At 41.0% G+C, this 25,993-nt stretch overlaps 1 protein-coding gene across 3 annotated transcripts in view; it reads right to left on the bottom strand.

The window, feature by feature from the left end:
• The window catches only part of VAV3 (vav guanine nucleotide exchange factor 3), a 546,183-nt gene that overhangs the window by 104,877 nt on the left and 415,313 nt on the right, over window positions 1–25,993 (bottom strand). For all 3 annotated transcript variants that reach the window (XM_063940113.1, XM_063940112.1, XM_063940114.1), the window contains 3 exons: window positions 21,770–21,871; window positions 19,155–19,246; window positions 17,538–17,560 (listed from right to left, as the gene is read on the bottom strand). In XM_063940113.1, coding sequence (XP_063796183.1) covers window positions 17,538–17,560; window positions 19,155–19,246; window positions 21,770–21,871 — 217 coding nt within the window. The remainder of the gene's footprint in view (window positions 1–17,537; window positions 17,561–19,154; window positions 19,247–21,769; window positions 21,872–25,993) is intronic.

The raw sequence follows: 25,993 nt of genomic DNA on the forward strand, positions 1-25,993 counted from the left end.
CAATGAGGATCGCTTGAACCCTTGTTCTCCTTATGAGCTTTAGCACTCTTGGAATGAGTGGGAGTGGTGGAAACATGTACACCGACTGGACTGTAAAAAAACTTTTTCTAAAGAAGCTCTAGGAGTTCCCCTAGCTGTGACCGGCTCCTCCGGGCACATTTTCTAAACTGAGTCTGGTAGGAGGGGCATAGAGGGAGGAGTCAGCCCACACTCTCAAACTCTTAAGTGCCAATGGCTCCTGTTGGACCAGTCTACAGTGGTTATTCTGAGTTGATCGCTCGCTAGCAGTTTTTAGCAGCCGTGCAAACGCATGTCACCGCTCACTGGGGAGTGTATTTTCGCTTTGCAGAAGTGCAAACGCCTGTGCAGCAGAGTGCCTGCAAAAACATTTTGGGCAAAACAAGACCAGCCCTGTAGTTACTTATCCTGTGCGATGATTCTAACGTTGGAGGGTTGGCTTTTGACGTCACACACCCACCCAGCGTTCGCCCAGCCACGCCTGCGTTTTCCCTGGCATGCCTGCGTTTTTCTAAGCACTCCCTGAAAACGGTCAGTTGACACCCAGAAACGCCCCTTTCCTGTACGCCCCTTTCCTGTCAATCTTCTTGTGGCCGCCAGTGCGAATGAAAACGTCGCTAGAACCTGTGCAAAACCACAAAGGCCTTTATACATTGCGGGTGCGCATTGCGGTGCATAAGCATGTGCAGAAATGCAGATTTTTTTGCCTGATCGCTGCGCTGGGAACAACGGCAGCTAGCGATCAACTCTGAATGACCCACTATACTCCATGGCGCTAATGTGGACCCCAGCTACCTCTAGGACGTAAGAGAAATGAGTGTTGCTCAATGTACTAATTGGAAAATGTTATTCTAATGTTACATGTGTTCATTATTAACACTGTGTACTGTACGGTAGAGTTTATGACATTCTGTGCTTATACATTACTCTAGAAAAGAGCATGCTGTTCTTAGCTTAGTAGCCTTCTACGTGTTAATAACAGAACAGTCATTAAGCTGATGTCACATGCAGGACTGCCATTTGGGGGGACAGCCTTACTCCCGTAATATGCCTGGGCAGCCAAGGGAATCCGGCTGATGAGTTTATTGATAAATCATTTCACTTACACAACACAGCGCATTCATTAACTCTCCAGCCAGCCAGTGCTATCAGCACTGGAGCTAGCACTGACAGATGCTGGATTCCCAACAGACCTGTGATCAACACTGGAGCCTGGAAGTCAGGTACACAGCCCAGGCAGACACAGCACAGTAAGTACAGTAGTACAGGGATATAAACCCCTGTGTCCGCAGCTTTTTGTTCCTTCCCTACCACCTTGAGTGTCTCTCCGCTGTCTTTGTCTCTGCCCCCTTCCCTCCACATTCTGCCTCACACGTCCATGAGGTGTGACACAATCCCCATGAGCGCCTTTACCCCATACTTGCCTACTTTTGGAAACTAGTTTCAGGGAGATTCAAGATGGTATGAGAGCTTGCTGGCACACCACTGAAGGGGCGTGTCATGCTCCACCTAAAGGGTGTGTCTAGCTCCACCCATGGATGTGTCTATTGCCATTCAGGGGGATGTCCTGCAGGTAGAAACTAAGGGGGTCATTCCGAGTTGTTCGCTCGCAAGCTGCTTTTAGCAGCTTTGCACACGCTAAGCCGCCGCCTACTGGGAGTGAATCTTAGCTTATCAAAATTGCGAACGAAAGATTAGCAGAATTGCGAATAGACACTTCTTAGCAGTTTCTAAGTAGCTCCACACTTACTCGGCATCTGCGATCAGTTCAGTCAGTTTCGTTCCTGGTTTGACGTCACAAACACACCCAGCGTTCGCCCAGACACTCCTCCGTTTCTCCAGCCACTCCCGCGTTTTTCCCAGAAACGGTAGCGTTTTTTCACACACACCCATAAAACGGCCAGTTTCCGCCCAGAAACACCCACTTCCTGTCAATCACATTACGATCACCAGAACGAAGAAAAAACCTCGTAATGCCGTGAGTAAAAAACCTAACTGCATAGCATATTTACTTGGCGCAGTCGCACTGCGGACATTGCGCATGCGCATTAGCGACTAATCGCTCCGTTGCGAGAAAAAAATACAGAGTGAACAACTCGGAATGACCCCCTAAATTACTTAGTGCAGCATGCCATGCTGCCAGGGAGTGTGTGTGTATGGGTGGCATATGTAGTTGCACATACAGGAGTCAGTGCCAGCCTACACACAGGAGTCAGTGCCAGCCTACACACAGGAGTCAGTGCCAGCCTACACACACACACACACACACACACACACACACACACACACACACACACGGGTCAGTGCCAGCCTACACACACAGCGGTCAGTGCCAGCCTACACACACAGGGATCAGTGCCAGCCTACACACACAGGGGTCAGTGCCATTCCTACACACATACACATGCGTCAGTGCCAGTATACAAACAGGAATCAGTGCCAGCCTACACACTCACACACACACACATACACACACACCAAACAGGACAGTATTAACCTACACACAGTGCCGGCATATGAGGCCACTGAGGTAGAACCTCTTACACTCACTTTGGGATTGGGCACTCCTTACAGAAACATAGATTTGATGGCAGATAAGAACCACTTGGCACATCTAGTCTGCCCATGTATACTCTAGGGTTATTTATATATTTTTTCGGGAGGCAATTAATCTACCAGTATATTTTTGGACTGTGGCAAATATCGCCATTACCGATAGCCAAAAATACGTCGCATCTCAATCAGTTTATCACCCTTATGGAAAGAATGAATATTAGGCGTTAGATATCCTTAGTAACACTGCAGCCAGAATCTCAGAAGTGTCTATTAGATTGTTTAATAGTAAATTGGCAACACAGTGATAGTAACAGTTATACAGTTGTTAAAGAATTAACGTATGGTTATTATGTTGCAATGCCTCAAATACACTTCACTGTGCAGCTAAAAGGAGATATATATATATATATATTTATTTTATTATTCGCTGTAAAGAGCTGCTAATATATTGCCACCGTAGAGCATAGGACAGTGTGTGTCTGGATTGGTATTGCACACTGTGGGTATGTTTTATATATACTGTATACTGCATTATATAGGTTATTAACAGGGTAAATAGAGTGTTCAATTGTTCAGTTGTTTACTAGCCTCTGGTAGTGTAAAGTACGCCTAGAACATATATTTTGCAGTATTGAATATAGGTTGTGACTGGCAATACAAGAATCTAATTGCCATGGTAGATGGGGTGGTCTTCAGTATGCCGACTGACGTGATCCCGGCGCACAGTATACCAGCGCCGGGATCCCGACAGCCGGCATACTGACAGTTATTCTCCCTCGTGGGGGTCCACGACCCCCCTGGAGGGAGAATAAAATAGCGCGCCACGTGCCCGTAGCGTGGCGAGCGCAGCGAGCCCGCAAGGGGCTCATTTGTGCTCGCCACACTGTCGGTAAGCTGGCGGTCGGGCTCCCGGCGCCGGTATGCTGGTCGCCGGGAGCCCGACCGCCGGCATATCGTAGTGAACCTGGTAGATGTGTACCAATCAGATCAGTGCATTTAGTAAACAGTAATAATTACAAATCTTGTTGTTCTTGGTGAATATTATGTTGCTAATGTAAAGTGCCAGGTCCTTGGATGAAATAATAACCGCTAACCCTAAACTGTAAGAGAGTTACACACAAGGGTAAGGAATAGGAGGGACTGTTTAATATCCCAGCACGAAAGGCAGAGATAGGGAAGGTCATGTAAGTTTACTTAATAACATGCAGCAGCGTGTGCCCGGCCAAGCTGCCGTTGGAGGCCAGAGGTCACATCTGTTACCTTGCAAGAGCATTCCCCTGCCGTCCCCGGACTGTTAATCGTCCCACCAAGCAAGTTTATTCATCACTCACCCCTCCTAGATCATGTCTCAGTGCCCGCAGGTCTGCATGCTAGTGGGGAGAGGCAGAGGGATCAGAAGCTGCTGCCACGGCCAATGGTGATGGACACTGCGCGGTAAGGTGTCCATAGTGACTGGCCGCTCGCAGACTCTGCAGGGCTGGCTCTCCGCGATGCTGTCCATGCCCCCTCCCCGTGCATTCCCAGCCTATTTTGCATGCTCACTCCAAACTGTGCTCCCCTGGCGGCCGGACTTGCGCATGCGCCGTTCAGATTTCTTTCTGGGCTAGCTGATTCCGGGGGATTGTGAGGGCTGTGCGGGGCAGCGGGAGAATGTTTGCAGGAATGGGAGACTCCCGCAGAATGCGGGAGTGTTGGCAAGTATGCTTTACCCCCGGCCTTATGTGCCACTGCATGCCACTCTACACTCCCTGTGTACCTCTGTAACTCCTCCACTTCTCATGTGTGCCTCTGACACCCTCCCATCCTCCCCATGATTACCTCTGAATCTTTCTTTCCCCATGACAGTCTCTTTCCCCTCCCCTTAATATGTTTGCCTCTGACCCTGTCACTTTCTTTTAGTCACATTATCCCACCATTCTCCCTATACTATCTATTCCTCAAACATCTTCCCCTGTCTCCCCCCACTCACTTTCCTCTTATGCCACACCTTTCTCCCACTTCTCCCCCTTTATGTCTTTCCATCCTCATCTTCTGAATGTTTTACACAGAACTATGGCCATTGACTACTGATCAGAATGATGGGAAGTACGGCTGTGTCCTCTTTCAGTGTTGCAGCATTTCGTAGTTTATAGCATATTGGGATGTACGCTATGCGTAAGCCCTGATATGTCATTCAGTTCAATGGAAACCGTGTGCGCATGCGCCTGCCTCCCATTAGTGTGCACTGTATTTATATGGCTTTATATAAAATTTAATATAAAATTTATAGAGCTCGATATTAAACTGTATTAAAAGATAATTGCTTTGAAAAGAATGTCACATATGACACACAAAAAAAAATATATATTTTAAAGTAACACAAAATGTTCTCAAATTCCAGCAGCTAAAACTTCATGACATGTCACACATGGTACTGATTTAAAAAGCATATTGATTTTAATGACCGTGTCAAAAGCACAAAAGGGTTCTCACATTCCAGCAGCTAAAATTTCATGCCATGTCACAACTGGTACTGATTTAAAAAAGCGTATTGATTTTAATGACCATATAACAAAAGCATCTGGTTATTATTAATGTAAACATGCAAAATAACAAACACAGTTTCAAGATGACCATATAACAAAAGCATCTGGTTATTATTAATGCAAACATGCAAAATAACAAACACAGTTTCAAAAGTTTTTCAAGCCCATGTGGAGTATTTAATAGCAATACTACATAGCCTTTTTCTTTTTTATTATGAATTAAAGAGCATTTAGAAATTTCTAATTTATATTATACAACAGTGCTGGAACATGTTCAGATAACAGTGCTGGAACATGTTCAGACACGATTCATATATGCATACATATATATGTGCAAAACAAGCTCTACTTTGACATTTGTCCCACGTTTTTTTTTTTGCTTGACCACAATGAGCCACGAGGCACTACATGCCTCTGTGGCATAACTAGTTAACAAATTGATGGTCGAATGTTAGAATTCTGCCTTTCCATTATCTAGGAACTAATGACCTCAATGAGCCATGAGGCACGACATGCCTCTGTGGCATAACTAGTTAACAAATTAATGGACCGGCCTCAATGAGCCATGAGGCACTACATGCCTGTGGCATAACTAGTTAACAAATTGATGGTCGAATATTAGAATTCTACCTTTCCATTATCTAGGAACTAATGACCTCAATGAGCCATGAGGCACGACATGCCTCTGTGGCATAACTAGTTAACAAATTAATGGACCGGCCTCAATGAGCCATGAGGCACTACATGCCTGTGGCATAACTAGTTAACAAATTGATGGTCGAATATTAGAATTCTACCTTTCCTTTATCTAGGAACTAATGACCTCAATGAGCCATGAGGCACGACATGCCTCTGTGGCATAACTAGTTAACAAATTGATGGTCGAATATTAGAATTCTGCCTTTCCATTATCTAGGAACTAATGACCTCAATGAGCCATGATGCACTATATGCCTCTGTGGCATAACTAGTTAACAAATTGATGGACCGACCTCAATGAGCCATGAGGCACTACATGCCTCTGTGGCATAACTAGTTAACAAATTGATGGACCGAATATTAGTTTCTGTTTATGACGATTAAAACATAATTATTATACAACAGTGTTGGAACATTTTCAGACACGATTCATATATGCATACATATATATGTGCAAAACAAGCTGTACTTTGACATTTGTCGCACGTTATTTTTTGCAAACGGTTGACCACAATGAGCCATGAGGCACTACATGCCTCTGTGGCATAACTAGTTAACAAACTGATGGACCGAATATTAGTTTCTGTTTATGACGATTAAAACATAATTATTATACAACAGTGCTGGAACATGTTCAGACACGATTCATATATGCATACATATATATGTGCAAAACAAGCTGTACTTTGACATTTGTCGCACGTTATTTTTTGCAAACGGTTGACCACAATGAGCCATGAGGCACTACATGCCTCTGTGGCATAACTAGTTAACAAATTGATGGGCGAATTGGAAATGATCTAGGAACTAATGATCACAATGAGCCATGAGGCACTACATGCCTCTGTGGCATGACTAGTTAACAATTTGATGGGTGAATATTAGAATTCTGCCTTTCCATTATCTAGGAACTAATGACCTCAATGAGCCATGAGGCACTACATGCATCTGTGTCATAACTATTTAACAATTTGATATAGCAAAATGCTTACATCAACAATGAAGCAAAACTGTTGCAGGGCATGCTAGTATGTGTAGTTCAACAATAGCTCGAGGACTGAAGGTTTACCTCCCCATGTTTTAAAGATGATCTAGGAACTAATGACCACAATGAGCCATGAGGCACTGCATGTCTCTGTGGCATAACTAGTTAACAAATTGATGGGCCGAATATTAGTTACTGTTTATTACAATTAAAACATATAATTTAGAGGGTTTCTCTGCTGTAACCTTTTGGTAAATTGGGTTGAACAGGGTTATCCATGCTTAGTGAAAACATACCAAAATGCATAGACAATGAGGCAAAACTGTTGCAGGGCATACTGGTATGTGTAGTTCAACAACAGATCGAGGACTGAAGGTTCACCTCCCCATGTTTTAAAGATGATCTAGGAACTAATGACCACAATGAGCCATGAGGCACTACATGCCTCTGTGGCATAACTAGTTAACAAATTGATGGGCCGAATATTAGTTACTGTTTATTACAATTAAAACATATCTTTTAGAGGGTTTCTCTGCTGTAAACTTTTGGTAAATTGGGTTGAACAGGGTTATCCCTGCTTAGTGAATACATACCAAAATACTTAGACAATGAGGCAAAACTGTTGCAGGGCATACTGGTATGTGTAGTTCAACAACAGCCGGAGGTCTGATGGTTCTCCACCCCATGTTTTAAAGTTATTTCAATGTATATAGCCAGACACGCTGTGTATACACATACATTGTGTATATATATACCTTGAATTGACATACCTTAAGCTTTGATGCTGAAAAATCACAAATGACATATTTAAAATAAGGTAATGTGCAGACATATATATGTACAAAACAAGTTGAAGTGTAATGTGCAGACATGTTTCCTATATGTATACATATATATGTACAAAACAAGTTGAAGTGTAATGTGCAGACATGTTTCCGATATGTATACATATATATGTACAAAACAAGTTGAACTTTTTTACATTCTCACGCATAAAATCACAAATGACATGTTTAAAATTAGATCATGTTCAGACATGTGTCCTATATGTATACATTATATACATAGATATATATGTACAAAACAAGTAATTTTTTTATTATTTTTTTGCATTCTCATGCATAATTTTCTTGTTCAAATGTCAAGCTGCATTTGTTTGATCTTAAAATGCAACAAAAACATTCTTCATTCTAGAATAAAGCATTGCTTAATACATTGGTTGTTTCAATTAAATGTTATCTATTTTTACTTTACATTTTTTTATTTTTCCCCCACATTAGTTAAACAGAAACGTTGGCTTTTAGTTCCACTCTCAGAGCATGTGGCTAGTGTCGCTGCTCTTCTTTGGCAAAAAATTTTGGTAAAATTGCATCTTCTCCCCATGACTGGGGATATTTTTTAATGACTTTTTAAGCCCGCAGTTCAGAGTCTTGGCAAGATATTTCCTTGCAAACTTGGTGTTTTTTAAAAGTTTATTACATTTTCTTTATTATTCAAATTTACATTTTGGCTGCTCACGGCAGCTGCCGTTATCTCTGATCTACCAATATTGATAAGAATTCAGCCTTTCCATTATCTAGGAACTAATAACCTCAATGCGCCATGAGGCACTACATGCCTCTGTGGCATAACTAGTTAACAAATGAATGGGTCAAATATTAGTTCAACACACATTATAGCTACCAACACTGTGCAAGTGACAAGTGTACATATACAGTAGTTTTGTTTGATAATATTCTGGGTCTTGTGTAACTTTTCACCCAACCTGCAGGTTATTAGGAGACTCCAATGCTGGCTGCAGTGATTTTCTTCCCTATATAGAAAATGTTTTTGAAGTCCCAATATAATGACATGCATCGCTCACCTTAACCTGTCGGTTCCAATGCGGTTGCATCTTGCCTGTATTTTTCCTCTCCGCAGAAATTTTTGTGTAAAATTAAACCAGTGCAGGATTAAAACATTTGTAAAGTGGCAGAAGGCCTTGGCCATACAAAGATTTCTTAAAATTGTATTTAGCAGCATATCAGACTGATAGTCAACACATTGCTGGGCTTAAAAAAACAAAAACAAAAACCTATAGGGTTGTATTGTTTTGTTAAGCTGATTGCACTCGCCATTTTTAAAGGATTAATAACTGAAGCTTTATGTACATGTGCATTATTTCACGTGTTTGTACAACTTAGTGTTTGTGTCCCATAGCGATGGAACATGTGATGATATGTGCGGGAACCTATATTAAGCACGGGTCAGGGTGGATAAGGATGGTTACTGGCTTTGGGCTGTGCGCTAGTGCTAACAATAATAATATTCCGTTTTACAAATTGATAAGCGCACCACTATGCATTTGTCAGGAAGAATAAACTGTTCCCGGCCCCATAGGATTGGTGTCCCTGGCATCCTCTAGGCTGGAGAATAGGCTGCTGGTAGAACGCTCTCATCATTGATTGTCTCAATGCAGAGGAAGGGCACAGTCTTGGTAGCTTTTGATAACCAATTCCAGCATTCAGCAGGCATAGTTATTAGTCATGCATCTTAGTCTACCCATATTTACTTTCAAAACACTTAATAAAATTAATAAAAGATTAGGTGTAAAATGAAATATATGTTTTCTACACAGGGCCGTGGTACAGTATCTGCAGCTCATACACACCGCTGTGGTTTAGCCTTCTGGGATCTTCCATGTTGATAGACCTATTTGAATTTGCTGCCGGTATTAGCATTGGAAGCCCTGTAAAAAATAGGATTTTTTTATTACCAAATGCTTTACATGAAATAGTGTAAGCTGTCGGCCTTGTCAGCATGTCATTAAATAATTTTACAATCGGCATTTCTGAGAATATAGATAATCGCATAAAGACAAATAGATCGCTTTTTACCACTATTATAATACACAAGCCAAGTTAACCTATAAACTGCGAATTATATCTGCATGTTATCCATTGTAATTGTTGATGTCTGGTAGATATAACGCCCACCATCATACATTGTTATGGATGGTAGAAGTAACTTTGGATCACCATCCTGCCCCCTCATAGACTTTCATTCAGTGCTTAGAGAAAAGGTCCCAGTACTCTAATAACTTAAAGCTACAAGTTGGTGCAAGATTTACAGACGTTTCCACTCTGGACAAGGCTTAAAACACTTATTTTCTTCATTTCTGAAATTATTACACTGATCACGTCATGTATCCAGAACTAAGTATAAGAATTAAAAATTACCACAATAAAAAAGGCGCTCATACTGCATCCCATTGAGTACCAACTGACCCGGGCTTGGGTAATTAGTACCCTTTCCCTCACGCTCCATGCCACTGTTCAAACTGCGGCCCACTGAGTGACATCAGAAACAGCTGTGCACTAAGCAATATATAGAAACATTGTGAAATAAACATCACAATTTTTCTGCCCTGCTGGGGACTTTTGCACTATGCAATAAAATGCCATTTGATATGATTGCTTTAATGATGCATTTAACATAACGTATGTAGTCAGATGTTAATCTTTAATGTGTTTGGTAGTTAGAAGCACATGTTTACAATGCTAACATTAAGTTTTACTGGAAAAACTTGTAAAATAACATTATGCATAAATGAAACACAACATGACCATGATTGAGATGATTCATTCACAAATTATTTATTTTTAGTTAGGTATGCAATCTAATTTTATAACTGTTTAAACTTTGCTTTCACAGTGTAGGGGTGATATATTTTCATACTGTCACAGCAAAGTCCACTATTATTACTAAATGCAAATACTAAGTGATGATTTGTTAGGCACTCTACATTATATATCCTTTGATAACAGTTGTAAGAAAAGTTTACTAATTCCAGGTGGAGAACACGGATTTATCCTTTATAACTTACAGTAGCTGATAACTGTCAATTATAGTGCTATAAACAATATTAACCATACCTGTGTGAATATCCACGGGGAAACACAGATTAAAGTCTATTTAACCGCTATTGCAAATTACAAGAATAGTAAAAGCAATGCTGTTTCTGATGTCACTCAGTGGGCTGCAGTTTGAACAGTGGCATGGAGCGTGAGAGAGAGGGTACTAATTACCCAAGCCTGGGTCAGTTGGTACTCAATGGGATGCAGTATGAGCGCCTTTTTTATTGTGGTAATTTTTAATTCTTATACTTAGTTCTGGATACATGACGCGGTCAGTGTAATAATTTCAGAAATGAAGAAAATAAGTGTTTTAAGCCTTGTCCAGAGTGGAAACGTCTGTAAATCTTGCACTAACTTGTAGCCTTAAGTTATTAGAGTACTGGGACCTTTTTGCATTTTATTGCATAGTGCAAAAGTCCCCAGCAGGGCAGAAAAATTGTGATGTTTATTTCACAATGTTTCTATATATTGCTTAGTGCACAGCTGTTTCTGATGTCACTCAGTGGGCCGCAGTTTGAACAGTGGCATGGAGCGTGAGGGAGAGGGTACTAATTACCCAAGCCCGGGTCAGTTGGTACTCAATGGGATGCAGTATGAGCGCCTTTTTTATTGTGGTAATTTTTAATTCTTATACTTAGTTCTGGATACATGACGTGATCAGTGTAATAATTTCAGAAATGAAGAAAATAAGTGTTTTAAGCCTTGTCCAGAGTGGAAACGTCTGTAAATCTTGCACCAACTTGTAGCCTTAAGTTATTAGAGTACTGGGACCTTTTCTCTAAGCACTGAATGAAAGTCTATGAGGGGGCAGGATGGTGATCCAAAGTTACTTCTACCATCCATAACAATGTATGATGGTGGGCGTTATATCTACCAGACATCAACAATTACAATGGATAACATGCAGATATAATTCGCAGTTTATAGGTTAACTTGGCTTGTGTATTATAATAGTGGTAAAAAGCGATCTATTTGTCTTTATGCGATTATCTATATTCTCAGAAATGACGATTGTAGAATTATTTAATGACATGCTGACAAGGCCGACAGCTTACACTATTTCATTTAAAGCATTTGGTAATAAAAAAATCCTATTTTTTACAGGGCTTCCAATGCTAATACCGGCAGCAAATTCAAATGGGTCTATCAACATGGAAGATCCCAGAAGGCTAAACCACAGCGGTGTGTATGAGCTGCAGATACTGTACCACGGCCCTGTGTAGAAAACATATATTTCATTTTACACCTAATCTTTTATTAATTTTATTAAGTGTTTTGAAAGTAAATATGGGTAGACTAAGATGCATGACTAATAACTACGCCTGCTGAATGCTGGAATTGGTTATCAAAAGCTACCAAGACTGTGCCCTTCCTCTGCATTGAGACAATCAATGATTAGAGCGTTCTACCAGCAGCCTAGTCTCCAGCCTAGAGGATGCCAGGGACACCAATCCTATGGGGCCGGGAACAGTTTATTCTTCCTGACAAATGCATAGTGGTGCGCTTATCAATATGTAAAACGGAATATTATTATTGTTAGCACTAGCGCACAGTCCAAAGCCAGTAACCATCCTTATCCACCCTGACCCGTGCTTAATATAGGTTCCCGCACATATCATCACATGTTCCATCGCTATGGGACACAAACACTAAGTTGTACAAACACATGTGAAATAATGCACATGCACATAAAGCTTCAGTTATTAATCCTTTAAAAATTGCGAGTGCAATCAGCTTCACAAAACAATACAACCCTATAGGTTTTTGTTTTTTTAAGCCCAGCAATGTGTTGACTATCAGTCTGATATGCTGCTAAATACCATTTTAAGAAATCTTTGTATGGCCAAGGCCTTCTGCCACTTTACAAATGTATTAATCCTGCACTGGTTTAATTTTACACAAAAATTTCTGCGGAGAGGAAAAACACAGGCAAGATGCAACCGCACTGGACCCGACAGGTTAAGGTGAGCGATGCATGTCATTATATTGGTACTTCAAAAACATTTTCTATATAGGGAAGAAAATCACTTCAGCCAGCATTGGAGTCTCCTAATAACCTGCAGGTTGGGTGAAAAGTTACACAAGACCCAGAATATTATCAAACAAAACTACTGTATTTGTACACTTGTCACTTGCACAGTGTTGGTAGCTATAATGTGTGTTGAACTAATATTTGACCGATACATTTGTTAACTAGTTATGCCACAGAGGCATGTAGTGCCTCATGGCGCATTGAGGTTATTAGTTCCTAGATAATGGAAAGGCTGAATTCTTATCAATATTGGTAGATCAGAGATAACGGCAGCTGCCGTGGGCAGCCAAAATGTAAATTTGAATAATAAAGAAAATGTAATAAACTTTTAAAAAACACCAAGTTTGCAAGGAAATATCTTGCCAAGACTCTGAACTGCGGGCTTAAAAAGTAATTAAAAAATATCCCCAGTCATGGGGAGAAGATGCAATTTTACCAAAATTTTTGGCCAAAGAAGAGCAGCGACACTAGCCACATGCTCTGAGAGTGGAACTAAAAGCCAACGTTTCTGTTTAACTAATGTGGGGGGAAAATAAAAAATGTAAAGTAAAAATAGATAACATTTAATTGAAACAACCAATGTATTAAGCAATGCTTTATTCTAGTATGAAGAATGTTTTTGTTGCATTTTAAGATCAAACAAATGCAGCTTGACATTTGAACAAGAAAATTATGCATGAGAATGCAAAAAAAAAAAATTACTTGTTTTGTACATATATATCTATGTATATAATGTATACATATAGGACACATGTCTGAACATGATCTAATTTTAAACATGTCATTTGTGATTTTATGCGTGAGAATGTAAAAAGTTCAACTTGTTTTGTACATATATATGTATACATATAGGAAACATGTCTGCACATTACACTTCAACTTGTTTTGTACATATATATGTATACATATAGGAAACATGTCTGTACATTACCTTATTTTAAATATGTCATTTGTGATTTTTCAGCATCAAAGCTTAAGGTATGTCAATTCAAGGTATATATATATATATATATACACAATGTATGTGTATACACAGCGTGTCTGGCTATATACATTGAAATAACTTTAAAACATGGGGTGGGGAACCATCAGACCTCCGGCTGTTGTTGAACTACACATACCAGTATGCCCTGCAACAGTTTTGCCTCATTGTCTAAGTATTTTGGTATGTTTTCACTAAGCAGGGATAACCCTGTTCAACCCAATTTACCAAATGGTTACAGCAGAGAAACCCTCTAAATGATATGTTTTCATTGTAATAAACAGTAATATTCGGCCCATCAATTTGTTAACTAGTTATGCCACAGAGGCATGTAGTGCCTCATGGCTCATTGTGGTCATTAGTTCCTAGATCATCTTTAAAACATGGGGAGGTGAACCTTCAGTCCTCGAGCTGTTGTTGAACTACACATACTAGCATGCCCTGCAACAGTTTTGCTTCATTGTTGATGTAAGCATTTTGCTATATCAAATTGTTAACTAGTTATGACACAGATGCATGTAGTGCCTCATGGTTCATTGAGGTCATTAGTTCCTAGATAATGGAAAGGCAGAATTCTAATATTCGATCATCAATTTGTTAACTAGTTATGCCACAGAGGCATGTAGTGCCTCATGGCTCATTGAGGTCGGTCCATCAATTTGTTAACTAGTTATGCCACAGAGGCATGTAGTGCCTCATGGCTCATTGAGGTCATTAGTTCCTAGATAATGGTAAGGCAGAATTCTAATATTCGACCATCAATTTGTTAACTAGTTATGCCACAGAGGCATGTAGTGCCTCATGGCTCATTGAGGTCAGTCCATCAATTTGTTAACTAGTTATGCCACAGAGGCATGTCGTGCCTCATGGCTCATTGAGGTCATTAGTTCCTAGATAATGGAATGGTAGAATTCTAATATTCGACCATCAATTTGTTAACTAGTTATGCCACAGGCATGTAGTGCCTCATGGCTCATTGAGGCCGGTCCATCAATTTGTTAACTAGTTATGCCACAGAGGCATGTCGTGCCTCATGGCTCATTGAGGTCATTAGTTCCTAGATAATGGAAAGGCAGAATTCTAATATTCGACCATCAATTTGTTAACTAGTTATGCCACAGAGGCATGTAGTGCCTCATGGCTCATTGAGGTCGGTCCATCAATTTGTTAACTAGTTATGCCACAGAGACATGTCGTGCCTCATGGCTCATTGAGGTCATTAGTTCCTAGATAATGGAAAGGCAGAATTCTAACATTCGACCATCAATATGTAAACTAGTTATGCCACAGAGGCATGTAGTACCTCATGGCTCATTGTGGTCAACCATTTGCAAAAAATAATGTGCGACAAATGTCAAAGTACAGCTTGTTTTGCACATATATATGTATGCATATATGAATCGTGTCTGAACATGTTCCAGCACTGTTATCTGAACATGTTCCAGCACTGTTGTATAATATAAATTAGAATTTTCTAAATGCTCTTTAATTCATAATAAAAAAGAAAAAGGCTATGTAGTATTGCTATTAAATACTCCACATGGGCTTGAAAAACTTTTGAAACTGTGTTTGTTATTTTGCATGTTTACATTAATAATAACCAGATGCTTTTGTTATATGGTCATTTTGAAACTGTGTTTGTTATTTTGCATGTTTACATTAATAATAACCAGATGCTTTTGTTATATGGTCATTAAAATCAATACGCTTTTTTACCATATGTGACATGTCATGAAGTTTTAGCTGCTGGAATGTGAGAACATTTTGTGTTACTTTAAAATATATATATTTTTTTTGTGTGTCATATGTGACATTCTTTTCAAAGCAATTATCTTTTAATACAGTTTAATATCGAGCTCTATAAATTTTATATTAAATTTTATATAAAGCGATATCAAACACTATAATTTAATATTAAAGGGGGCGTGCCCCAGGGGAAAGGGTGTGTGGTACCTGTCACTTTGACAGAAAGGTGGTCTTTATCTACTAAGATGGTCTCTGCTATTTACTGTTCTTCAAAAAAGTGGATAAATCTTTCCTCTATAATAGAGGGTCAACCCTATAAGTAGCGATGATCTTGTGGGTAAGAGTCATAGTGGCAGTGGCCGCACTTTACGGTGGCCTGAATTTACACAAAAGTGCTCACTGCTCCATAGGGCTCCGAGCAATTTTGTGGGAATTGGGGCTGATTTTGGGTGCCGTTGCTGGCGCTGAAAGCCACGGCAACGGCACATTGCACCCTTCGCAGTTTATAGGATTCACCCCATAGTCTTCAAAGTATAAGCGCTATTCTCCAGTGAATAATAGCAGCCCCTTTTTGATGCCACTGCTGTCATCAAAGACGTAAGGCTATTCAACATGTACTTACATTTCTCTCAAGTGGTTAATATCACCCACTGAAAAGAATGAAGTACCCAGATCATATGTACACATTTTTGCTGTGTGGAATTGGGCAAGTATGGCATGCATATGAGAAGTGTGGTTTGGCCATACATCATGGGGGGCATCTCAATTAGTAATCTGGTGATGACGATGCACTGGGCCACCCAAACATCCCTTTCCCCTTTTCCTCTCCCCTAAAAGGACCATTTGAGTGCCGCTCACACCCATTAAAATGCAGCTCTGCCACGGAGAGCTGCAGTGAATGAGACATACCTCCTAACTTATAGACCAACTGAGACTAAGGATAGACAGAGTCCACCAACATGGACTGTCCCTCCTAAATTGGTACAGTTGGGAAGTATGGAACACTCGCAAAAGGGAAGTATAAATTGTGGTACACACAACAATACAGCATAAAGTTTCATATTACCATAAAAATGCAAAATAGATAGCTAAATGGAAAAGGCAGAGAAGACATCATACTTTCTCCTTCAGTCACATTTGTCTGATTAATCTGACCTTTAGACTTTCAATTTGTAATCATGTTTGAAGGCAATAAGCCCATGGGTATATCAGCTGTCTTTACCAGGAAATTCTCCTTTATAAAATGAGGCTCAATTAGAAAAATAAACAGATTTATAACCCATTTGACTTCATACTTTGGAAGCATTTCTTTACTCTGTTTGTTTCAGTGTTGTGTAATTGTGCATTTTCTGGTAATATGTAATAAACAACTTTATATTGTGTGGCTGTGTGAGTGCCCCAGCTTAGAAGTGCTGTCCACTTCCCTTTCTGTTTGTTGTCTACTTCTGGGAACACCCCACTATTCAGTGTCTCTTGTTATAGCAATCATTATCATTTTACACCAGTGCTGCTGGACTGCAGACCAAGCATAGGATAGGTCAAACGCATACTTTCATATTACACTGCTTTCTTTATAATACCACCCTATAGTGAACTCTACCTTACAAAAGAATGACATAATCCAATATATACATTCTTTTGTGCAGAAAATACAGCTCTTGGTAAGGGTGGTATATTAAAATGGGGTGGTATAATACTGTCTTCCATTAATCATCAAATGAATAGCTACATTAAAACATTTACTTTAAAATGAATTACACAATTGTTCATAAATTAGCCAGTTTCATGATGCATTCAACTATCTCTGAGAACATCATCAGTGTGTTTCCGTTATGATGGATGTTTTATATTGCAACTGATGTCATCTGTTTTATAACATGACATATCACTTCCTTTACTATGTTCTGGAAGGATTACTCGCACTGACTTTCAGTCCCTTTTACTTATTACATCCTACACTCTTATCGTTGAGTATAGCAGCAATATGAACAGATCTGTTGATTCTGAAAATATACATAAACACTGCTCTTTTTAAGCAACATATGGCAGTAGGATTTATTCTAGAGGTGTTGGGATATAGTAATAAAAACTAACCTACCCAAGGCTTCAGTGTCCCGGAGTCTGGAAGTAAATTGGAAATCGGCATTACAGGTGGAAAGATAAGAAAGCACAAGTACAAATAATGAGCACAAGTGTTCCTGCTCTGGGTGTACACATCCCCTGTAATAGGATAAAGGGGACGGCTCTATGTCTGTACCTGCTGCTCTCCGTGATGTCAGTCAGCTCATACACTCTGACAGGTCTGTACTGCAAAGCTGAGATACAAGTGATGAATATGACATAGTGTATGACAGGGCACAAAGTGCAAGTGCTCTAGTGTGAATGATGTCTAATGAACACTGAAGTAATGTAGCTCTGCATCTGTGTTCTAGATTATCAACAACATATTCAGATCACTAAACAACTTGAAAAGTGGCTGCTCAAAGCTTGATCAAAATCCAATGCATTTTGAAAACTCTCTCTCTCTCTCTCTATATATATATATATATATCTTACACTGGATCTGGTGCAAAACTTGCCATGGTGTCAACCTTACACAGATATATGATCACCCCACAAATGGGTGGCACTCTGGGCCAACAGCAGGGATATACATGAATATATATATTATATAAATAAATAAATATATATATATATGCAGTACGGATGGTGTAATGGTTAGCATTACTGCCTCACAGCACTGAGGTCATGGGTTCAATTCCCACCATGGCCCTAACTGTGTGGAGTTTGTATATTCTCCCCGTACTTGCATGGGTTTCCTTCGGGTACTCCGGTTACCTCCCACAATCCAAAAATACACTGGTAGGTTAATTGGCCATAGTGTGAATGTGTGTGGTAGGGAATATAGACTGTAAGCGTTGGGGAATATGTGTACGCTATATAAAAAATAACTGTTAATAACTTGTAATATATACATATATATATATATATATATTCACACAATACCCCATTTATATCACTTGTGTAGTCTATTGATAAAGAATATACCTAAACACTCTGATCCCTTCCACGGCGCAGCATAAGTCTATCAGCGTGCAATTGCCATCATTTACATTCGCACCGTACATGTTTTTACTCCATTAGTCTGCACACTGCCCCAAAGCTGTCATTCTCCCACAATACAGCACATGTATTGCTTATACAGTAAATGTTCCAAGGTTGTATACATTATTAAACAGTTCATATTATTCTAGTCTTATAAACATAATATAGCCAATTGCTCATGATAAATCTATAATCCTGCAAAACACCATTTTTGTAATTACAAAATTGCAACGCAATATGTTCATAAATATACTAATATCATTGCATGTATCATGGCAGTCATTAAGGATAATTAAAGAGAGGGCTTACAAATGTCATTATCCTTACACGTTCAATAAGTATCAGACAACACATTGACTACAGCAGGTGGCAGATGTGGGGTTAATCTCAGCAGCATTTCCTGGCTGTCTCCCTAGATACTCTTATGATAATTAAGGAGGGTCAGAGTCCTCGTGAATCTCACATGCTACTGTAATTGTGCATATAAATGGCAGTTTTAAGAGTATATGTGCTCCAATAAAAACACATCACACTCGGAATAAACCTTAATTATTCCAGCCTTGCTTTACGATCTCATTAAAACACTGCAATCACGGTCAATATTTCATACCTCTGCGTCCACAGGTTTCCACTCTGCCCAAGCACTCTTTATGAGCCCCCGTCCCACATTTGGGGCAAAAATAACCCTGGAAGAATGTTCCTCTGCAGAAGAAATTTTGCATGGTTAACAGGCTTACATTTTCAATAAATGTTACTGCGATGAAGCATTGCTTAACATTCTTCATTATGAATGTACTTTAAAGTCTCCGACAGTCGACCTTGTTTATGAATTGCACTCGGTCACATCCCATAATGCCATATTTACACATACAAATTCACATATAGTGCCCTGGGACTTAGGATTAGTATTTGTGTCGCAAAGGAACTGGTATAGAGTTGCAGATGAAGCACGATGTATGTGCAAGGCATGGCATGGGTCACTCATACTTGACCACTGTACCTTAGCTCTGTACACAGATTAGTCACACACAGAAGGTACATGAAATGCCAGCGTCAGTATTCAGGGTAACACTGCTTTGGAATTTTATCGCATTAAGGATGCAAATAAGATGCATATTCTAAAGTACAAAGTGCATGCCAAATGGGGATATTTGGTGCAATTTGAGGATAGTTATATGTGGACACATTTGTAGTTAGAGGGAAACGTACGCAAAAATGCAGCAATTTCAGGTGGCTCTTTTGGACCCATGATAGCGCTGGTGTAAAGCCATGCTGATAGTGATGACAGCTGCTCTCACAAGCAGATGTAAAGGGGCAGCACACATACATAGACACAGCTGACCTGCAATACTTGCGGAAAGCATCAGCTATGTTAAAGCACGAAAAGCGGCAGTTTTGCGCGCAGCTCTAAGATTCTGGGGTCTATTTACTAAGCCTTCATGGAGATAAAGTGGATGAAGATAAAGTCCCAGCCAATCAGCTCCTGTAATTTTTCAAACACAACCTGTGACATGGTAGTTAGGAGCTGATTGGCTGGTATTTTATCTCCGTGCACTTTATCTCCATTCAAGGCTTAGTAAATAGACCCTCTGTCTTATCTCTCCTGCTACAGAATGAGCCAGGTATCACCATACAGTAGGTGAATAGCAGAAATTCTGGATAAAGGTACTGTGCTCTGACTCTGTCAATTCAGAGTATGAAGGGGAAAAAGGGGAGCAACCTCCACCAAAGTCAATATTTTTTACAGTGGAAAACCCCTTGAGCCATTGCATATAACACAGGTGATGTTATCGGCTAGACCCAAAAACGGCCATGACATGCCTGCGTTTCCTGCTCTCCTCCCCACCCAAAGCCGCATCGACGCCCCAGGACGCCTGTCAATCACCATGCTTTCAGGATGTGATCGCATGGTGAAGGGTCGTGCATGCGCGCTGTAGCCGCAGCACGTGCGCAGACCCTACGTCCAGGTCTGAATATGGCTTATAGGCACTGATAAAGACAGTCTGGGGTTAGAAGCTGAGGGCCTGATTCAGAGGAGGATGTAGATGAGAGAATAGACGTTGGGAGCGATAATGGGCAAACCGCGCATGCGCAGCCCAGACTAAATACTCACTGAGTATGCACAAACCAATGTGTGCAATGGTATATGTATCTGCGATCCACGGACAGGTGGAGACTGGGAAATGACAAAGTCTTAGCATAAAAACGAGGTGCCATGGTTGTGTTATGGGAGTGTCATGGGCGTGTATCAGCATGCGGCTGCGATCTGGTACACAGCACTACAGCCACAGTGGCCATATCTTATGAAAGTTGGAAGGGAGATTCTGCACCAGGCAAAAGGCTACTTGAGGAATCGATATTGTGACCGATGGTGCATCGAAGGTGGAGAGATCAGATCCACCACACACCTGAGTAATGCTCAGATAAGAAAAGTGGGCATGGCAGCGCTCGGTCAGTACATTGCACGGAGGTACACAAGGGGAATGCTTACACTGGCATTTGCATATGTTTGCACTTGAGAATCCGTGAGTAATCACAGCCACACATGAGCTGTGTCACATCTGCACCAGGCCTAGAACCACCAAATATGGGACTGCATGACAACTACAGTTTCATTGTTAATAAGGAGATTACAACATTCCTTTGTCTTCCCTGTTGCTGTCCATTTGACTAATCATATAAAACTTTTCACAGACAACATCAAGCGTTGGACTGGAAAGGTCTATGAAATTAAACTGCTGTTCAGAGATTAGTCTGTCCAAAGGGGATGCGGTTATGTGTGGGCGCCGGAATTCTGCCTGGTGGAAAGCCCGACAGTCGGCATGCCAACTAACAGGGACTATTCCCACTTGTGCTCGTCCACGATACCCATAGAGTGGGAGTATAACCTGTGGCCAGCGCAGCGAGCCACCAAGACCGACCCGTGGTGAGACAGTCGCAGGGGCCAATGGTTTCAGCCTGCGTATGCGTCCGCACCACAGAGAATGTGTCTCGACGGTTACCGCTGGGAGTCGCAGAGCGCATTTAGACGTGGAGAGAGGCAATGTCAGTGTTCCTACAGTATGTATTAACCCTGCCCTGTTCACATTCTATCCTACTTCTAATTTTTGTGCAAAATAAACTAATATATAGCAAAAAGTGCAATATAGTCTCAAGCCATGTATAAATGTATATTCACAGTATAAAAGATGAACATGAAGTTTACTGACAGGCTGGATGGTTTACCTGAGCAGCATTTGACACACGTTGCAGGATGTAACACTTTCAAATGAATGCATCTTAAATTCATGATTGTTTGCAGTGGCATTGTCTGGATGAATATTGGACCTACAAGAAGAAAGCAATCGATGTAACACATGACGCCACTACATATGGGCACTGCAGAATCTGTTGAACGATGATGGTGATGATAGCAGGTACTGTACAATTTAACTCCCTGATCTCTAAAATAGAGAGAGTTAGGTATTTGCAAAATGGATTGTTCCTTTGTATCTCTGAGCTTTCTATTTATATGTGATTTATATTTACATAAAGTATGATATAGGATTTTAGGGACACTGTATATAGTCAGATGGTCGACATTTACTACGACTTTCAGAAAATGTTGACATTAACAACTTGAACATACAGACACACTATCTGCTTACATGTTGACATTCTCATGTTGACATTATGAATGTCAACATAGTGAATGTCAAAAAGATATACCAAACCCGAGTTTAGATGTGTATTGTATGGTGTTTGCACGAATATACTTTGGGAGCACAGATGTTCATTGGACAAAGAACCCACATGAAAAACAAAGCATGAGTCGGTAGCTCTTATGAATTTTGAGTGCGCTTTCGCAGAGTGATTTCATTTCCAAATCAGAGATGACAAATCCGCACCTGTTTAGAATGTTTTACTAAATGTTTAAGCAGCCCCAAGCTCACCTGAATCAGAGCTGTCAGACTCCTACTTACTGGTTCCACACAAGGCTTCTTCTCCTGTCCCATAAAATAAACCCATACATCTTACTTTACTATCAGCAAAAAGCTTTGGGGCGCAGACTGAGTTATAGAACGTATGCGGCAGATGTGAAATGTCATTCCATGCCTTCTAAATATGAAAATGTCAGTCTGAAAGATGCCAAGATAGAGGACAAAAAGAAGAATGTTTCCAGAAAAGAGCAGCTGCACACAGATAAAGAGGCTTTTAGCTTTTGGTTTATCCATGTTTAACCTCTTCATCTACACCACCAACACCTGTAATATTCAGATGTACGGTAGTTTCTACAATCTGTACACAATGCTTTCAGTAATGTTCTCTGGTTGGTGTCACTTGTGATTGATGATTTGGAAAGATAAACAGCAGCAGAAGCAGCAAAGATTATAGTGTGTCAGGGGAGGACACAGTATTGGTAATTAGGATGAGCTATCGGCAGGGCTATATCTAAAGGAGGGCAGTCAGAGCCCCAGGCATAGAAAATAGCATTCTCTTGATAATCCACTTAGATTCTAGAAAGGGCACAATATCACACTGAAAAATTAAAACGTTGGGGTCCGTCTGGAAATGGGAGCCCACTCTGCTCTCTCCTGCAACCATCAGGAGAGTGCAGTAATAATTTGTTTCATTGTGCCCCCTAGTTCTGATGGCAAACACAGCGAGATCCAAGTGCCAATGATGAAGAGTCAGCTAATCAAGGAAGTAGATAGGGTTAAAAATGTATTCAATCCCCTAAAAAGTCAACACATTTGTCTGTGTTACAAATGTCATTTTGTTCCAGACAATAGCCCAGGGCTATTCCCTGCATCCCTGTTGGTGGTGTGTGCAATTGGTAAATACAGGGGGACTACAAGTCAGAGCAAATATGCTCCAGCATGCTGGCACTTGTGGAACAACAAGTGCCAGCATGCCCAGATGGAATACATATGATGTATTCCTGGCAAACGGGATGCTGGCTGTCACTATCCCGACAGCGGCATCCCGACCACAAGAATTACAAAAGTGGGGCAAGCGCTACGAGTCCCCTTGCGGGCTCACTGTGCTTACCGCGCTGTGGGCTAGATAGCTCGCTGCGCTCGCTACCAGATCTATTATCACTCTATGGGTGTTGTGGACACCCACAAGTGGGAATAGCCCCTGTGCGCCGGAATTCCGGCAGTCAGCATTGTCGTCATTCCAGCATCAGTATCCTGACCGCTGGGATCCCGACAGCCAGCAAACAGATTGCCTCCCTGCCCAGACATTAAGTGCCCATTGCCAACTGTAGTCTGCCGGTAAAGAAAATATTAAAGTAACCACAGAACTCAGACACCTCCTGTGGTAATACTTTATTTTCAAAAAGAAAATAATAATAATAACCAAATACTTGGATGGGCCCCTGTTTTCAAATAGGCAATCCAATAGTCTTGGCAAAACAAAAAAAAATGAATCGAGCCAATCAGACACACACTGTACAGTGTATACAGTGCCTACAATGAAATGATAGGTCACTCACAGACATTGACATACTGTAGGAATAAATGGGGAAGAGCTGATTGACTGAGAGGAGTCATTGCCATAGCAACCATTCGCACGTTCTCAGCCAATCAGCACTATTATTCCCCTTAATTCCCATACCAGCCTAGGTTGAGAGGTCCAGACTGGTTATTAATTTTGGGAAGGCGGAGGGGGCGGGCATGCATTTTTTCTTAATATTTTTTAACTCTTCCGATATCACTTTGACCAGTCCAATGCTTATTTTTTTTTAACTTCTATTTGCAGTCGGTTTTGAACCGCCAGCCAAATCTAATGAGATCGCTCATTTCACTGCTGGGTGAACTGAGCGCCTCCTCCACGCTCAGCACACATCGCGCTGTGTGCTGAGCGGGGGGAGAGATGTGTGCTGAGCGGTCTGTGCTAGATCTCTCAGCACAAATCTCCCCCCATGTGTACAGGGCTTTAGAGCTTCTACAGTCAGGACCGCCATCAGGGGGAGGGGGGATTGGCAGCCAGTACTAGCGTACTGGGTTCTGGCAGCTAAGGGGGCCTGGCTAACGTCAGAGTTAATTGATAAAAAGGTTACACTCCCACAGAACAATGCAAGCTGCTAGCGCTGGCCAGAGAGTTACATGGATGACTTATCACATTCTTAAAGCAGGGAAAACGCTATACAATTATCTAGCACACCATCTGTCCAATCTGGCTGGTTGGAATAAAAATCTGGTAATGTTAGGTACAAAGAACAATCGACCATTTGCTCCCAAACAAGAGAAAACGGACAAAAACTGTCCTTCAGACAAATTGGTTAAATCCGTCTCTTTCTCTCCTGGTCCTCAGACACTTTCTCTCCTGCTCCTCAGACTCTTTCTCTCAAGCCCTGCAGTCTATTTCTCTCCTGCCTCAGTGCATTTCTGTCCTGCCTCAGTGTATGCCTCTTCCACCTCAGTGTATTTCTCTCCCACCTCAGTGTATTTCTCTCCAGCCCTGCAGACTCTTTCTATTCCTGCCTCAGTGTATTTCCTTCTGCCTTAGTGTATTTCTCTCCCGCCTCAGTGTATTTCTCTCCCGCCTCAGTGTATTTCTCTTCTGCTTTAGTGTATTTCTCTCCTGCCTCATTTTATTTCTCTCTTGCCTCATTGTATTTCTCTTCTGCCTCAGTGTATTTCTCTCCTGCCTCAGTGTATTTCTCTTCTGCCTCAGTGTATTTCTCTCCTGCCTCAGTGTATTTCTCTCCTGCCTCAGTGTATTTCTCTTCTGTCTCTGTGTATTTCTCTTCTGCCTCATTCTGCCTCAGTGTATTTCTCTTCTGCCTCAGTGTATTTCTCTTCTGCCTCAGTGTATTTCTCTCCCACCTCAGTGTATTTCTCTTCTGCCTCAGTGTACTTCTCTTCTGCCTCAGTGTATTTCTCTTCTGCCTCAGTGTATTTTTCTCCTGCCTCAGTGTATTTCTCTTCTGCCTCAGTGTACTTCTCTTCTGCCTCAGTGTATTTCTCTTCTGCCTCAGTGTATTTCTCTTCTGCCTCAGTGTACTTCTCTTCTGCCTCAGTGTACTTCTCTTCTGCCTCAGTGTACTTCTCTTCTGCTTCAGTGTATTTCTCTCCCACCTCAGTGTATTTCTCTTCTGCCTCAGAGTATTTCTCTCCTGCCTCAGTGTATTTCTCTTCTGCCTCGGTGTACTTCTCTTCTGCCTCAGTGTATTTCTCTCCTGCCTCAGTGTATTTCTCTTCTGCCTCAGTGTACTTCTCTTCTGCCTCAGTGTATTTCTCTTCTGCCTCAGTGTATTTCTCTCCCACCTCAGTGTATTTCTCTTCTGCTTTAGTGTATTTCTCTTCTGCCTCAGTGTATTTCTCTTCTGCCTCAGTGTATTACTCTCCTGCCTCTGTGTATTTCTCTTCTGCTTTAGTGTATTTCTCTTCTGCTTCAGTGTACTTCTCTTCTGCCTCAGTGTATTTCTCTTCTGCCTCAGTGTATTTCTCTTCTGCCTCA

The sequence above is a fragment of the Pseudophryne corroboree genome, chromosome 9 (assembly GCF_028390025.1).
Source record: "Pseudophryne corroboree isolate aPseCor3 chromosome 9, aPseCor3.hap2, whole genome shotgun sequence".
Lineage (NCBI taxonomy): Eukaryota > Metazoa > Chordata > Amphibia > Anura > Myobatrachidae > Pseudophryne > Pseudophryne corroboree.